General features: G+C 35.3%; 1 protein-coding gene across 1 annotated transcript in view; it reads left to right on the top strand.

The window, feature by feature from the left end:
• Positions 1-344: 344 nt before the first annotated feature.
• The window catches only part of apaf1 (apoptotic peptidase activating factor 1), an 83,254-nt gene continuing 65,751 nt past the window's right edge, over positions 345-17,847 (top strand). Inside the window, exons 1-13 of the mRNA XM_059326408.1 lie at positions 345-481; positions 2,894-3,075; positions 4,595-4,781; positions 5,776-5,973; positions 6,817-7,006; positions 8,387-8,499; positions 9,323-9,454; positions 10,292-10,530; positions 12,010-12,177; positions 12,264-12,395; positions 13,503-13,616; positions 15,907-16,091; positions 17,196-17,322. Of these exons, the coding sequence (XP_059182391.1) occupies positions 2,932-3,075; positions 4,595-4,781; positions 5,776-5,973; positions 6,817-7,006; positions 8,387-8,499; positions 9,323-9,454; positions 10,292-10,530; positions 12,010-12,177; positions 12,264-12,395; positions 13,503-13,616; positions 15,907-16,091; positions 17,196-17,322 (1,929 nt within the window). The 5' untranslated portion in view covers positions 345-481; positions 2,894-2,931. The remainder of the gene's footprint in view (positions 482-2,893; positions 3,076-4,594; positions 4,782-5,775; positions 5,974-6,816; positions 7,007-8,386; positions 8,500-9,322; positions 9,455-10,291; positions 10,531-12,009; positions 12,178-12,263; positions 12,396-13,502; positions 13,617-15,906; positions 16,092-17,195; positions 17,323-17,847) is intronic.

Here is a 17,847-nt window from a genome sequence, read left to right as displayed (position 1 = left end):
AATGTTGCAAACAAAAATAAAAAGTTTTTGGATTATTTAAAATTTAGCTGACAGAAAACATTGAGACTATATCCCGAGTTTAGAAGAAAATGGAAGTACTCAATATCTTTTCTTTCAACTTATTACATGTTAATAAATGGCTAAATTAACGCGGGAAAGAGCGTATAAATGAGCGAACGCTATTATTTCCGAGCAGTGGAGTAGTCCTTGAAAGCCGCATCAGTTTGCCTAGTTACAGAATTGTATGACCTCACCAGTCACGTGGTTTAAATGCCGCCACGCTATTGGCTGCCTCACACCGGGGCAGTTGTTTTTGTTGTGAATCAGGAAGTTCTCCGCTTTCAAAATTGGGCGTGAAGTACAACGTTCACACAGGAATAAATCGCCGTTTAGACTCATTGGACTCTTTCAAACGCGACTTCATCTTTAAACAACATACAGAGCAACAAATACCCTCCTCGGGAGCGATAAGAAGAAACTCGTAAGTATCTACTGGTGGTTAGTTTCTTTGTTTCTTTCCTCAGCAGGTCAGACTGAGTAAACTTGTCGAGACAAGTAGTGAAATGGGAAAAAAGTGTGTCAGTGTGTTATCTGTCAGATTAAAGGTCGCGATAAAGTTTGTTAGCAGAGTTAAATTTAGCCCCCTTGACTTGCAGTATTTAAAATAACTTTCACAGTAATTCGTTACAGACACTTTATAGCTGTGTTAAAGTAGCTCAGCACCTAGTGTGATGATACTACAAGATGTTTAGGAGAAATTAAGCATCTAAAAGTAGCATCTAAACTTTGACGTATTATTTAAATAGTATAGAGACTGCTTGATCTGTGAAGTGTCACTAAGTTGTTTTCGAGTTGTGGAACAGCTGCTAAGTTCCTGTGTTTTCACTTTCAGGATCTTCCTCTTTCTATATTTGTATCTGCAGCACACAACTTACAAATAAGCTAAATTAATAGAAGTGTCATACTTTTAGTGTCATATTTTGGGACTATATGTCATGCAGGTCTGCTATTATTAGCAGTTATTTTCATTTTCAGTTTGTTACTCTGACGTATCTAAAGTATTTTGGGTGTAACTTTGCCTTTTTTTGGGAGTGCAGAGATATGACAGGAATGGAGAAGATGACAAACAAACAAAGGTCTGGGCCTGAACCTGGGATTCTGCATCTACAAATACATTTTTTTTAACATATGAGAGTATTTTAATTCAATTGTGTTCTTGTAAGCGTGTTGCAACACATTGGGGAAAGCCCAGTCTTGTGTCAGGATGAGATTGTTCCTATGCATGAAGTGAGTCACTCTGCTGCAGAATAAGTTGACTGTATAAAACAACAATTAATCAGAATTTTATCAAATCACAATATGGACTAGTGCAATATCCAGATAGCAGGAGCTGCAATGTTTGTTAAAGGCTGATTATGCTAATTATTGTGGTGCTGCAGAGATGTCTCCACCTCTTAATCATAGATAGATAGATAGATAGATAGATAGATAGATAGATAGATAGATAGATATACTTTATTTATCCCAAGCTGGGAAATTACAGTGTTGCAGCAGCATTACACACAGAGACAATGACAACACAATTAAATAAAAAGAACAACCTAGGCATACTTCAAGCAATAAAATATAAAAATACAATAAAATACAATAAAAATACAATAAAATGTAATGTAAAAATAAAGTGTCTAAAGAAGGAGTATGTAAATCTTCAAAATCATATCATATCTTCAAAATATCTTGCACAGGCACCATTTAATTTTTATATATTTTCCAATGGCAATGATAATAATGCTGCCAACATGATAATTCCACCCAATTTCGTGAATCGTATAGCAATTGCAACATTAGTCAAAATAATCGCAATTACATTTTTCCCCCCAAATCATTCAACTGCAGTATAAAAGTAGAGTTATATTATATAAGACATAGTCAAAGTCAAAGTCAAATTTATTTATATAGCGCATTTACAGACGGCTGAGCCGCACCAAAGTGCTTCACATAAAAGTGCAAAAAGTGCAATAAAATACAGAATTGACAAAGGTAAAAAAGAGACTAAACAAAACAAAACAAAACAAACAAAAAAACATAGCCATATTTGCTGTTTCAACCTGCAGCCATGTTACAGAAGAAAAGAGGCTGATATGGAAGTATATTACTGTTTATTGCTTTGGATTGAAATGTTCTAACAATCACATATTGTTGAAATGTTTGTGCATGTGCAGACATTTGGCCATGTAGTCTATATCAGCTATTCTCAACCTTGGGGTCGGGACCCCAATTGGGGTCGCGAGATGATTTCTGGGGGTCGCCAAATCATTTTGGAAGTCAGCTCTGTCTCCACTGTGTTAAAGTGTTCATGTGTTTCAGTCTTTTTGGTCACTTATTGTCTTTTTTTTCAATTTGTGTCTTTTTTTGATCATTTTGTGGTCAGTTTGTGTCTTTTTTGGTCATTTTGTTTCCTTTCTTTGGTCATTTTGTGTCTTTTTAGTCATTTTGTGTCTGTTTTTAGTCATTTTGTGTCTTTTTTGGTAATTTTGTGTCTTTTTGGTGATTTTGTTTCCTTTCTTTGGTCAGTTTGTGTCTTTTTTTAGTCATTTTGTGTCTGTTTTTAGTCACTTTGTGTTGTTTTTTGGTGATTTTGTTTCTTTTTTGGGTAATTTTGTGTCTTTTTTGGCAATTTTGTGTCTTTTTGGTCATTTTGTTTCCTTTTTTTGGTAATTTTGCTTCTTTTTTGGGTGATCTGAACTGTGCGTGTGAGATTGTGTTCAGTGAGTGGGGGTCGCGGACAACATGCATGTTAAATTGGGGGTCGCGACTCAAAAAGGTTGAGAACTACTGCTCTATATCACAGAAGTTTATCTAACTTCCTTGTATCATCTCCATTTCTTTGCAGTACAGCAGGAACCTGCATGGTCCGCCTGCTGAGCAGTCATGGTGCTGGAGGAAGGAGCGCGGAGCTGTCTGCTGCGCTTTCGCCGTAAACTGGAGGAGGACATCAAGCCTCCCTTCCTGATGGACCACATGATCAGTGATGGCGTGCTGACTGTGGACGAGGAGGAGAAGATCAGGAGTCAGGTGAGAAATTATTCACCACTTTAAACCAGTGTTATTTAGCTTATGTTGCTGCTTTTTGTTCATGCTTCCTTCCAAATTGACTCAAAATATTTGTTTTCCCACCAGATATTAACAAGATACAGCTTTTGTCTGCGATTTAATTGGTAAAAATTCCAGTGGTAAAGGGCGATTGGCTGCAAAAGAAGAAGAAAGATCAGTTTAGTAGTTCTCAACCTTTTTGAGTCGCGACCCCCAATTTAACATGCATGTTGTCCGCGACCCCCGCTCACTGAACACAATCTCACACGCACCGTTCAGATCATACAAATTCAGTTGATACGACGAATTTTGGACAAATAATGAAGCAGACAACAACTAAAACATTGCTCTGACTGTGCATTTATTTTATTTTTTTGTAAAGTAATAACTTGCTACTTTGTGATTTGTCAGAAAAGACACAAAATTACCCATAAAGAATCAAATTGACCACAAAAAGACACAAAATGACCAAATAATGACATAAAATTAAGCAAAAAATTATTCAAATTGACCAAAAAAGACACAAAATGACCAAAATTTAACAAAATGGCCCAAAAAAAAGAAACAAAATGACCAAAAAGACACAAACCGACTAAAAAAAGAGCCAAAATGACCAAAAAAAGGAAATAAAATGACAAAAAAGACACAAAATGACAAAAAAAGACACACAATGACAAAAAAAAAAACACAAAATGACCCAAAAAAAAGACAGTGACCCCCAGAAATCATCTCAGGACCCCAATTGGGGCTGGGACCCCAAGGTTGAGAATGACTGATTTAGCTTATGTTGCTGCTTTTTGTTCATGCTTCCTTCCAAATTGACTCAAAATATTTGAATTTTAATTGGTCGTAAAATAGTTTTTGTTCACCCACTGTTATTTGACTAATCTTGCCTTCCTTTCTCTCTATTGGACTTTGTTCTGATTCACTCTGTTTCTATGTTTTCCAACTCTGTCTTCCCATTTTATGTCCAGGAATCAAAGATGCAGCCACTATAATAATAATAATAATAATAATAATAATAATAATAATAATACATTTAATTTATAGGCGCCTTTCATGTCACCCAAGGTCACCTTACAAAGTCTAAAATCTTAAACATCTTTAAAAACAAGACAACATGCTAAAGACAACACAACATGGTAAAAAACAAGACAATGTGATAAAAGCAAGTGATTCTCTGTCTCTGAATTTCGCACTATGTATCACAGGGATATTGAATCCACTGTCTTAGTTATATTGTTTTTACCGTTGCACCTCCTTATCCCTATTGAAAATGCATTTATTTATTGTTTATGGCTATCACTGGCTTATATGAATATATAGATATTAGAGTATTCTTTTGTTGTATGACATATTGGGTTTCAGATATTTTTATAACATAAATATGCCTTGCTCTGTCATAAATATGACAAATCATGGATGTTTTCACCATCTCCTATAAAAATCTTTAAACAAACAGCATGTAATATACATATTATGAAGTTGAATCTCTCTCCAGTCGACCAGGAGGGAGCAGGCCGTGGCCCTGCTGGAGCTGCTGCTGAGGAAGGATAACCGGGCCTATATCTCCTTCTACAACGCCTTGATCAAAGAAGCATACGATGACTTGGCCAATCTGCTTCACGGGGACCTGCCGCGCTCCTCATCTGATGCACACAAGAGCTCTGATGGCTGCACACCTTATGGTGAGAGAGTTTTATCTAGTGGAGAGAAAGAATGGAGGTTGTGGGAGGAAATACTGGACTGTTGTGTTTGGACACGTTGGGTTACTTACATCAGGAGTTAAAAGGATGATGAAAGGCTGCCCTACATCCTCCTTGAAAGCTTAATTTGTCTTTTTTTTTTTACTTTATTGCCTTTATGCAGACAATTAACATCACAAAGGAAAACAAATCAAAACATCTTGAGATTGGGTCTCATCTGTCACACAAATGGCACTGTAAAGGGTATTACACATATTTTATCTGGTTCTGTATTCCAAAAAATAATAATAATAAATACATTTACAAAAGGGCTTATTTAGATAATAATAGTGTATAAGAGTCTTAAGCAATGTAGTCTGTAACTGGGGCCCACCTTCTCATAAAAACAGGTACTTTTAGCTGTAATTGGTCATATATTCCATCATGTAGACATGTTTTACTTTCTGTAACCACTGAGTGATCATGGGGGGGTCTTTCTTCATCCAATTTATAGTAATAATTTTTCTTGCAATCATCAACAAAATGTGTAATATATAACATTGTTCTGTGGTAAACAGGTGGTCAGGAAACACATCTAATAAAAATAACAAAGAGTCCATTGGAAGTTCTACTGCCAAAATTTTTCCCAGTTCTTCTTTGACATTTTTCCAATATGTTTGTACTTTCGGGCAGTCCCAAAATATCTGAGTATGATCGCCGACCATACCACAGTTGCTCCAACATTTGTTGCTGGGATTGTTCTTGGAAACAAACGTTGTTAGTGGCGTCCTGAAGAACCTAATTTTGACCTTCCAGTCAAATTCTTTGTATAGTTGGCTTCCAACCCCCTTATGGCATCTGGAACATATGTTTTCCCAAGAGTCATCATCTATTAGTGTATTCAGCTCCAATTTGTCATTTGTCAAGGAGTCATTTTGGGCTTGTGGAAGACTGAAACTTCAGCACTTATTGAGATCCGTGTCCTGTTTGTCAACAGTCCAGGCGTTGCTGAGTGAAGGCGGCGTGCCTCAGAGGCCCGTGGTGTTTGTGAGCAGACCGGAGCCGGTGAACCGGGTCAGGGAGAAACTCTACCGGCTGCAGAAGGATTCTGGATGGGTCACCGTCTTCGGCATGGCTGGCTCAGGAAAATCTGTCCTGGCTGCTGAGGCCGTCAGACACCAGGGACTCATAGAAGGTGAATCATCTCGGACTGCCTCTAGAATTGTAAAAAATTGTAAAAAAAATAGCACTAATCCTGATCTTCTCACCTTGTTTATTGTTAAAAAGATCCCCATTAGCTGTCACCAAAAGTGGGAGGAGCTAGTCTTCCTGGGGTCCACAAGACAAAATAAAAATCACTTAACAATTAAACATTGTAGACATTATTATATACGTCATCAGAAATCATTCAGAATAAGTTATTACATTCATATCTATTACATTCATTCTCACTTTCATACAGTAAATATGTTAATTCACTTCGCTGCCTTTTTTGGTCATTTTGTGTCTTTTTTTTATAATTGTGTGGTCAATTTGTGCCTTTTTTGGTCATTTTTTGTCTTCTTTTTTGGTCATTTTGTGTCTATTTTGTGGTCATTTTTTGGTCATTTTGTGTCTTTTTTTATAATTGTGTGGTCAATTTGTGCCTTTTTTGGTCATTTTGTGTCTTTATTATCATTTTGTGGTCAATTTTTGCCTTTTTTGGTCATTTTGTGTCTTTTTTGGTCATTTTTTGTCTTGTTTTTGGTCATTTTGTGTCTTTATTATCATTTTGTTGTCAATTTATGCCTTTTTTGGTCATATTGTGTCTATTTTTGGTCATTTTGTGTCTTTTCTGGTCATTTTGTGTCTTTTTTGGTCATTTTTTGTCTTTTTTTGGGGTCATTTTGTGTCTTTATTATCATTTTGTGGTCAATTTGTGCCTTTTTGGTCATTTTGTGTCTATTTTTGGTCATGTTGTGTCTTTTTTTGGTCATTTTGTGTCTTTTCTGGTCATTTTGACCTCTCCGTCTTCATCCTCCTCTTCCTCCGTCTGCAGAGTGCTTCCCCGGAGGGATCCACTGGCTCTCCATCGGCCAGCTGGACAAACCAGACCTGCTGGTGAAGATCCAGTCCTTGTGTTTCCGTCTGGAGCAGAGCCTGGACTCAGAGTCCCTCCACCGGCCGCCCAACTCTCTGGACGAGGCCAAAGAGCGGCTGCGCTTCCTCATGCTGCGCCGATATCCAAGGTTACAATATGTTCAGATAAACAGGATCAGCTCTCAGCTCTTTAGATGGATATTACTGTGGTTCAAATGTGTCTCAAGGCATATTATATATGGGTTTGTTTATTTTAACCAAAGAGGAAGTAATAAATGCAAAACAAATGGCGATATGGAGAGAAATTGGCAGCAACAACTACTTAATACCACTTCATTATTATATAAAGACAGGTGTCCACAAGCATATATATAAAATAATTTGCCATTGTTTTTGGCATAATGAAATAACAATATAAATGAAGAAACCAAAAAAAACCCTGATATAAGGACAAAGGTACAAACTCAGTTTAGTTATTGATTGATTGTCTTTATTTCGAATATGCAGGCAATAAAAAAACAAGTTTAAATATTAATAGATGAATAAATAAAAAACAAAACAAAAAAACTAAAAAACTGAAGAAAAAAAAGACACTTTCTGCAAGCTGGATAGGGGGAAGTAAGGAGTAAAAAAACGTATCTAGTCCTATCGCTTAACGGGTCAGTATATACATATATGAATAATCAGTATAGTCACATACAAATATTATAAATAATTATATATATACATATACTATAAACAATTTATATTACATTGTGAATACCTATACATGTATATTATAAATTACTATATATATATAAATATTATAAACATAAATACAATTACCATGTATATTACAAAATTACAGTCTACATACGTCCATGTAACAGAGGCTTTTCTACATTTCTGTACTTTGTTACTTTGTTTCAGTGAAAAGCTGTAAGTTGTAAAACACAGTTGGACACCTGAACAGGAATACAAATGATGGTATTATTGTAGCACTTATAACTGCAAAAAGTGTCTACGTGCCATAGAAAAACATTCTATAAAAAGATTAAAAGTATTTGGGTATTGATCTGACATGTACACTGTAAAAAAGGTTTGTAGAAATAACAGTAATGCACTGTCAAATACATCAGAAATAGGGCATAAAATGAAAAATCACCGTATTAGACACTTTTAATTACCGTAAATCAAAGAATGGCACAAAACTTTTACTGTATTCTGTCATAAACTGGAAGAAACACACAGTTTTGCTGTAAAATATAACATTTTCATGCAAAAATGTATGGAGAAATACCATGATGTGTGAATGAATGACACAATTACCCTAAAAATAACAGGATTGAAGATTAAATTACAGTTTTTGCTGATATTTACATTTAAATTTAGAATAGAAAATCCACTCACTGTAATTTTTACGGTGAAGTTCTGGCAACCACAGCTGCCGGTATTTTTCCGTAAATTAAACAGATTATTTTTTACAGTGTAGTCAACACAGCTTCATATGGTTCTTGTCTCTGATCAAGTGTCTGTTTCTGTCTGATCAGATCTCTGCTGATTCTAGACGACATCTGGGACAGTTCAGTGCTGAAGGTGTTTGATATCCACTGTCGGATACTTTTGACCACCAGAAACAGAAGCCTGGCCGACTCTGTCAGCGGTATGCAGCCTGTTGTTTTCCTCTGGTCGTCTACACACTGTTGACACTGTTTATGTCAACAAACCACTTCCCTTTTTTGCGAGGATCAACCTCATCACACCACAGATGTCCTCCCTTGTTGTGCATTATGCCTGCATTTACTTGCATTTAGCAAAATGGAAATCATTATTATTTTAAGCCCAGAATCACTTTATTATAACACAATAACATAAGCTTCCATACTTTGAATAGGAACCTATTAAATTGGACCTATTCTGAAGTCAACAGCATGATAGATAGATAGATAGATAGATAGAGAGATAGAGAGAGAGATAGATAGAGAGATAGATAGATAGACTTTATTTATCCCAAGCTGGGAAATTACAGTGTAGCAGCAGCATTACACACAGACACAATAACAACACAATTAAATAAAAAAGAACAACCTAGGCATACTTCAAGCAATAAAATATAAAAATACAATAAAAAATAAAGTGTCTAAAGAAGGAGTATGTATTAAGGAGTAGAATTCCAGTGCAGAATAAATATGAATATGCAGTATAAAAATGTTGGTGCTATGAAACAAATAAGGTGCAATGAACAGTGTGCATAAAAAAAACACATAAAGTGCATAGCGACAGTATGTAATGAACCAGACTATTTGTTATTGTACAGTGTGATGGCATGTGGAAGGAAAGATTTTTTGTATCTGTCCCTATGATGATTTGAATGAGGTGATGGCGAGTTTGTCAGTTTTTGTCTCATAAATTCATACGGGATATAAACTGACAACTGGCTTAATACGCCTGATCATAATTGTATGCGCTGTGCTTTTATTTTGTAGGAGCCAGATATGAGGTGGAAGTGGCAAGCGGTTTGAATGAAGACAAAGGGCTGGAGATCCTCGCTCTGTACACTCAAACTAAACTGCAGGGACTTCCTGAGGAGGCTCGCAGCATCGTCAGAGAGTGCAAAGGTCTGTTTACTTTATATGCAGTCGGTGATTATTTTCTCTAAATTAATTACAGATATGGTAGCTAGTCTAGACGGAATTGTCCAAAAAGTGAAAGTGAGGAGCATTTATGGGTCGGGAACTGGCCTACTTTACTTATTTCAAGGGTGCTGAATCCAAAAAAAATGGTTCCCAAGCGAAATTTTGAGTTTTTGACCTTCTCATTTGCATATCAAAATGGCGGCCGATGGTCGTTGGATCATTTCCCCTTAGTTTTTTTGTAAGTAGGCAATCAAAGATGAGGAAATTAAGTTTCTGGATCTATAGTCTAGGGTCAGAGCAAAGGATATAGTGGAGGCTCAGTGTCTTTTTTATGTATATATATATATGCAAAATACCAACTTTTAAGGTGAAATTAAGCATTATTTGTGTCATTTTTTTAAGGCCGACATAAATATTCAATCAATATCACTTTTAAATGTTCCAGTTGGTATTTTGCATATATATAAATACATGATACATAAATGTGCAAGATGGGCAATTTGGTGGCCATTTGATACAAATTAGAAGGTCAAAAACTCAAAATTTCGCTTGGGAACCATTTTTTTTGGACTCAGCACCCTTGAGATATGTAAGGTAGGCCGGTTCCTGACTTGTACCCATAAATGCTCCTCACTTCTTATAGGAGGCTTTTATTCTGAAATCTGTCTAGACTAAACATCCAAATTAACATGTATACATACATATAATATCTCAAATATTTCTATGTTCCTAATAGGATTATAAGAGAAGAATAAAGACCTGATTTAGTTCTTTTTTATGAGTCTATGCCTTTACTCCCACTTTTCTACTTCCTGTCAGGTTCTCCTCTGGTGGTGTCCCTGATCGGAGCTCTACTGAAGGAGAAACCAGACCGTTGGCGTTATTACCTCCGCCAGCTGCAGCAGAAGCAGTTCAAGCGCATCAGGAAGTCTTCGTCCTACGACTACGACGCCCTGGACCAGGCCATGGCTGCTAGCATCGAGGTCCTGCCCGAGGAACATAGAGAGCTCTACAAGGACCTCACAGTGATAGAGAAAGACATCAAAGTCCCTGCAAAGGTTTGGCTGCAAAACGGATCATATTTATTAACCCTTTGATGCACAACATGGGTCAAAAATGTTATTTATTGCTTGCTGTGTGTTTCTGTGCTCTATCTTTTGATGTCAACTTATTTTATGATTGAATATTGTATTTACATATCTTGTTTTTGATAACAACAGATCATTATTTTAATTTTGCTTCTCATAATTTATGAAGAAAAAAAGTTTTTGTATTATTACATAGCTAACTACTTGGCCAAGTAGCTTGCTAAGCTAACTACTTAGCCAAGAAGTTAGCTAAGTAGTTAGCTTAGCAAGCTACTTAGCTAAATACTTAGCCAAGAAGTTAGCTTAACAAGCTACTGAGCTAAAAAAATGGATATGGGTAATTTTTCACCCATGTTGTGTATTAGAAGAGTAGTGACTGAAAAGGGGATTTTATTCAAAAATGTATAAAGGAAAACATAAAAATTAGGATGTATGATGATCAAAAACAAACTAATTGAGGAAAACCTGGAATACTGAATGATGAATTATTGCAAAGATATAGAACATAAAAACTGTCGGGTCACTTTAGACCCATGTTGTGCATCAAAAGGTTAAGAACATTGTTGTTTTATGTCAGCATTAGTATCATACCTGAACATATTTAATTCCCTTTATGTAGCTTGTACGGGTGATTATGATGATGGAGAAACAGCCCATTATGTTCAAAAACAACATAATGGACATTGACTCCAAAGAAACAGGTTACAGTGGTGGTTCTAGACCAGTTTTACTGTGGGGGCCAAGGAGGGGCCAGTGTTTAATCAAGAGGGGCACATTAGCACATTAAAAAATGGCAAAGATGATATTTAAGCATTCAAAATCTTTATTTTAGCTCATTTAAACATCTCATTTGAGTATATTTGGAAGACACAAATACATTGATTTCAATAATGAGACTCACCAACAATAACAGTTATTTTTGTACGACAATGACATTTCTTATTTTTGTGCACAATCACTTTTTTTATTTTGAAAGTGCAGTACAGTCAGAATGATCTTTTTTATATATATATATATATATATATATATATAATATATATATATATGTATATATAATATATATATATATGTATATGTGTGTATATATATGTATATATATATATATATATATACATATATATATTTATTTATATAAATATTTATATATATATATATTTATATTTATATATATATATTTATATATTTATATATATTTATATTTATAGATATATTTTTTATATATATATAAAAAAAAAATATATATATATATACACACACAATAATTTATTGCACAATTAAACTATTATAAAATGTAAAAATTCTGGGTTCGTTTTGTGTACAATGAGATATTGTTTGAACAAAAAAAAGGTTAGAATTGTTCCATAGTTCATCGTTATAAATTGATCATTTTATTATTGATTTGACAGTAGAACCGCCACTGACAGGTTCCAATGATGTTCTTTGTTCCAGGTGCTGTCTGTCCTGTGGGACCTGGAGACGGAGGAGGTGGAGGACATTCTGGAGGAGTTTGTCAACAAGTCTCTGCTTTATATGGACAACAACAACAAACCCTACCTGTACTACCTGCACGACCTGCAGCTGGACTTCCTGGTGGAGCAGAATCGCACACAGCTCGAGGTCAGTTTGGATGCAACCGTACTACAGATTTTAATCTTTCTTTCTAAAGTTGACGGATGCTTTTTTACTGTTTATGTGTGTTTCAGAGCCTCCACAGTAAGGTGGTGCATCAGTACCAGCAGCACTACAGGGACGGTCCTCCCACCTCAGGAGACGAGGAATGTCTCTACTGGATCAGGTTCCTGACCTACCACATGGCCAAAGCCAACCTCTCCCAGGTAACACACACACACACACACACACACCAGTTCACAGATTCCTGTCATTTAAGTTACATTTTTGTGGTTTTGTCCACTGTAGCTGCCCTGTATAAATGAGATCAAGCTGCAGTTCAGGAATAAATAGGCCTGATGAAGGAGGATTATTGATTACTTATTTTTGTTATGTGCTTTTTCTTACTATGATTTGAGTGCCTTCACTCTCACCATTGAATATGTACATTTTTTCCAATAAATAGAGATCCTGAACTGTGACCCCAAAACAGTGGCGGTTCTAGACTAAATTTTACTGTGGGGGCCAAGCAGGGGCCAGTGTTTAATCAAAGGGGCACAATAAAAAACTGCAAAGATTTATATTTAGGCATTCAAAACCTTTATTTTAGCTCATTTAAAAATCTCATTTAAGTATATTTGGAAGATACAAATACACCAATTGAAACAATGAGACTCACCAACAATAATTGTTTTTGCACAACAATGAAATTTCTCATTTTTGTGCACAATTACTTTTTTTATTTTGAAAGTGCAGTATAGTGAGAATGATCTTTTAAAAAAAAAATATATATATATAGGCCCCTGTGTAGAACCGCCACTGCCCCAAAACCTGATGTACACACTATGAATTTTGTGTACCGTTACACCCCTAATAACTAGATCCTGGCTGAGATACCGATACTGATTTTAGACGCAGAAAATGAATCGATAACTGATATGGTCTTTGTTGTTTTTTGAGCTAGAATGGGAGCTTTTTATGTGGATTGTGCACCGATTTTTCACCACTCTGCAGATGCATCCAAAGAGCTACTTTCTTTTCAGCCAAGTCTATAAATAACAACTGCAAAATAGAATTTACATAGTAATAAAATAGATAGCTTAGGACAATTTATTGCACAAATTATTGCACATTGCCAAAGAAATATTGCACAGTAATAAAGTCCATATGGAAGTGTCAGTGCAATTATATTTAGTTAGATATATACTTTTATTGGAGAAAACAGCCAGTGAAGACATGATGGAGTTGACAATGTTTTCCTTTGTCAACTCTGTTCTACATCTTTTTCTTTCTTGCTTCTCCATCTGTCTCTTCCTCTGTCTCTCTTTTTCCAGGAGCTCTACTCACTCATGTTTTCTCTGGACTGGGTCAGCACCAAGTCCCAGATCCTGGGTCCAGCTCACCTCATCAATGACTATGTGGAGTACGGGCCCATTCTGGACAAAGAGGTCAGTCAAAATGACCAAAAAAGACACAAAATGAAACAAAAAAGAAACAAAATTACCAAAAAAAGACACAAAATGACACAAAAAATGAAACAAAATGACCAAAAAAGACACAAATTGACCACAAGATGATCTAAAAAAAGACACAAAATGACCAAAAAAAGACACAAAATGACTAAAAAAGACACAAATTGACCACAAAATGATCTAAAAAAGACACAAAATGACCAGGAAAGACACAAAATGACCAAAAAAGGCACAAAATGACAAAAAAAGACACAAAATGACCAAAAAAAGACACAAAATTACTAAAAAAAAGACACAAAATGACCAAAAAAGACACAAATTGACCACAAAATGATCTAAAAAAGACACAAAATGACCAAAAAAGACACAAAATGACCAAAAAAGACACAAAATGACCACAAAATGATCTAAAAAAGACACAAAATGACCAAAAAAGACACAAAAGACTAAAAAAAGACACAAAATGACCAAAAACACTAAAACACATGAACACTTTAACACAGTGGAGACAGAGCTGAGTTCCAAAATGATTTGGCGACCCCCAGAAATCATCTCAGGACCCCCAGGTTGAGAATGGCTGCCCTCAGTGATACTTTGTAAATTAAGTGTGTTCCTTTTATTATCTCCCCCCGAGTTGTTTTTGACACATATTAGTGTCTCATTTAAAAGCACACCTTTATTGCCCTCCCATGTTTCTGCCGTCCCCTGTTCCCTTTACAATTTTCATCATTGCATGAGGGCAGATTAGATAATTGGCAAATAATTTATCAGACACTAGCAGAGTGTGTGTGTGTGTGTGTGTGTGTGGTGTGTGGGTGTGTGTGTGGTGCTACAATTTCATCAGTATTTTTTTAGTTTGTTGTCTCTACAAACTAATCAAATACATTATAACTGAAAACTTGATTTATGTTTTATGTAACATTCTAATGTTGCCAACAACTACAACATAAGTTGAGCCCCTCAGACAAAATGCCAACTATCTTATTATTGGTCTCTAGTGGTACAGTTTTTTTTTTAATGAAAAAGATAATATAACCAAGCTAATGCTACTGTCATAACTATAATGTTATAACCAGCCGAATCAATTTTCTAAACGCCGTATCTGAGTCTGCATGCCTGTTTAAATGACACCAGAAAACCCTCAAAACCTGTATTTAGAATAAGGATTTTCATCATCATTTTCATAATTTTTAATTAAGACACAGATTACAAAATGCTGAACAAATGACTCGCATAAGAAAAAGGTTTGACAAGGAAAGAAGAGGATTAAGGCAAAAGGGTGACAGTTATATTATGGATGTGGGGACAAATTAAATTATTGGCTACACAAAACAATGTGTTAACATAGAGAAGAACTCTTAACCCTTTATCAGGCAAAGAACTATATTTGGTAACTTCAGGTAATATTTCTAGAAAAAAAGTTGCCAATTTACTAGATTAAAGTGGCAAATTACAAGAAAAAATGTTGCAGATTTAAGAGATTTAAAGTGGCAAATCTGTGCGAAAAAAGTCGCAGATTTACGAGAAAAAAGTGGGAAAAAGCAACTTTTTTCTTCCAGATTCACCACTTTAAATCTCATAAATCTGCACATTTTTTTCTCGTAGATTTGCCACTTTAATCTCGTAAACTTTTTTCTCACAATATTATTTTCATATGTTTTTTTTACACATTCTAGCAGTATGTAATATCCTCCAATATTCTCTTTGGTTGAAATTTGGAATTTGCAAGTATTTCAATGAGTGTCCTATTAAGGGTTAAAGTGGTGAATCTGGGAGAAAAAAGTTGCTTTTTTACCACTTTTTTCTCGTAAATCTGCGACTTTTTTCGTGCAGATTTGCCACTTTAAATCTCTTCAATCTGTGACTTTTTTTCTTGTAGATTTGCCACTTTAATCTAGTATATTTGCAACTTTTTTTCTTGAAATATTACCTGAAGTTACCAAATATAGTTCTTTGCCTGATAAAGGGTTAAGGAAGTTTAATCTTAAATTCTTGCTCATTACGATTTTAATTTAGATTTTATTTAAGAAATGAATGCCATTGATGTGTTTGTTTGTTTTATTTGATATTCCATTTTGCATGTTTGCAATATTAAGTTATATCAAGCTTTGCTTGTTCCATTTCGTTTGAACTTGTTTAGGTCAATTTTTTCAATAAATATCAATGTTGGCCCGCGACTTTGTCCAAGTTTTACATTTTGGCCCACTGTGTATTTGAGTTTGACACCCCTGACTTAAGGCAGCTTCTTTTATATTCTGTCCCCCAGAACAGTGAAGTACGGAGTCAGTTCCAGGAGTTCCTGTCAGTGAACGGCCACCACCTGGAGCAGCGTCCCTTCCCCGACGTGGTGCAGCTGGCTCTGTCTCAGCCTCACAGCTCCGACGTCTACAGGCAGGCGCTGCTGCAGGCGCAGAGACAGGCCAGCACCGGGAGGCTCTACTTCGACTGGCTGTAGGCAAAACAAGCAGTTATTTTACTGTGGAGTTCTGATGAATGCATTTATTAATCATGAAGTTAAAACCAAGGGTTGTATTGGTGGTGTTGTGCATCCGTTGATCAGTTCAATTGCATATTTCTGCAGCTACATTAACATAAAAGCTAATTAGATTCAATTTTCATCTTCACACACTGAATTATACACATATTAATGTACATATTACATTAATTTGCACTAAGTTGTATATAGTATATTATTATTATTATTGTATATTGTTAAATGTCTTTTCTTAGATTGTTTTTTTATCTTATCTTTTTTTTATTTTTATTTTTTTTATTAAAGTATTTATTTCATTTTTAATTTTTCAACATATAATACAAACACTTACAAACAGCCAAGACAGACACCAAAAACAGACAGAAAAAATAAATAAATAAAAATAAAATAAAATAAAATAAAAAATAAAATAAATAAATTAAATTAAATTACATTTAAAAAAAAAAAAAAATTAATATTAATAATAAAAAATAAAAAAAAAGGCAGTCAACCCAAAACGAGGACAACAACATATGCTTACTGTGACAAGTCCTTAATGTATTGAACAAAATAATCCCATACTAAATGGAAATTCCCTTTGACATTGTTTTTCCTGGCAAATTTTTTATCTTATCTTAAAAATTATGTGAAATTTTGCGGCTGTAACAAAGAAATTTCCCCATTGTGGGATTAATAAAGTCAAATCTAATCTAAATCTAATCTAATCTAATCTGATATTGGCCATAAAGTATTACAGAACAATACAGTATTCCGCATGTAAATTGGCAAAAATCAACCATTTTCTGTGAGAAATGCACAGTAATCGTCTGAAACATTCATGTCAATTCAATGCATCTGTAATGAAATAATGCAATGGCAATAAATGATTACATTCAAAGTGAATTTGGTAGATAAATGCATTCAATTTGTCTTTAATTTGACTTTGATTCATCTTGTGCAGACTAGTTCTAGTAAACTGAACAATAACCTGCATATTAGCCTTCAGAAATACACTAAAATGGTGCTCATAGGCTGTGTATCTGACATTGGACTGATATTTGTGTTGTTTTTCTTCTGCACAGGAATAAGAACAGTGTAGAAAGTCTGTCCCGTCTGGTGCTCCACCCCCACCAGGGCTCCATCTACTCCGCCTGCTTCTCCCACGACGGAGCCAAGATCGCCTCCAGTGGAGCCAGCAAGACTCTCAAGGTATCAAAGCAGACGTGTCTCTTTCAGTGAGTCTGTGTACAGGTGTGTGTGATAAAATTGTGAAGGGCAAATTGTTTCCATGGAGACCAGATACTGGAAAATATGGAGGGCGCTCCACTTTTATTGCTCGATGATGTTATGAAAAGAAAAAAAGGACAGAAAATGCTACTTTTTTTGTCAGCGACTGCATCCACTTCAAATACACCATCTAAAGTGTGAATATTTCTTATGTAACCATATTTATTTTTTACTCTGGACAATACAGTGTAGGTCTGGGGATCATATTTTATCTCCTTTTCTAACTAATGTGTTTTTGCCATACAGTGCACCACAGGAGTAAAATATACAGTGGCCCTCAGCGCTAAACGCATTGCAGCTTTAGATCAGCCATTCTCAACCTTGGGGTCGGGACCCCAGTTGGGGTCGCGAGATGATTTCTGGGGGTCGCCAAATCGTTTTGGAAGTCAGCTCTGTCTCCACTGTGTTAAAGTGTTCATGTTTTTTAGTCTTTTTGGTCAATTAATG

The sequence above is a fragment of the Centropristis striata genome, chromosome 22 (assembly GCF_030273125.1).
Source record: "Centropristis striata isolate RG_2023a ecotype Rhode Island chromosome 22, C.striata_1.0, whole genome shotgun sequence".
Lineage (NCBI taxonomy): Eukaryota > Metazoa > Chordata > Actinopteri > Perciformes > Serranidae > Centropristis > Centropristis striata.
The sequence above is the reverse complement of the archived record's forward strand: the minus strand, read 5'-3'. Positions and strand labels throughout refer to the sequence as shown.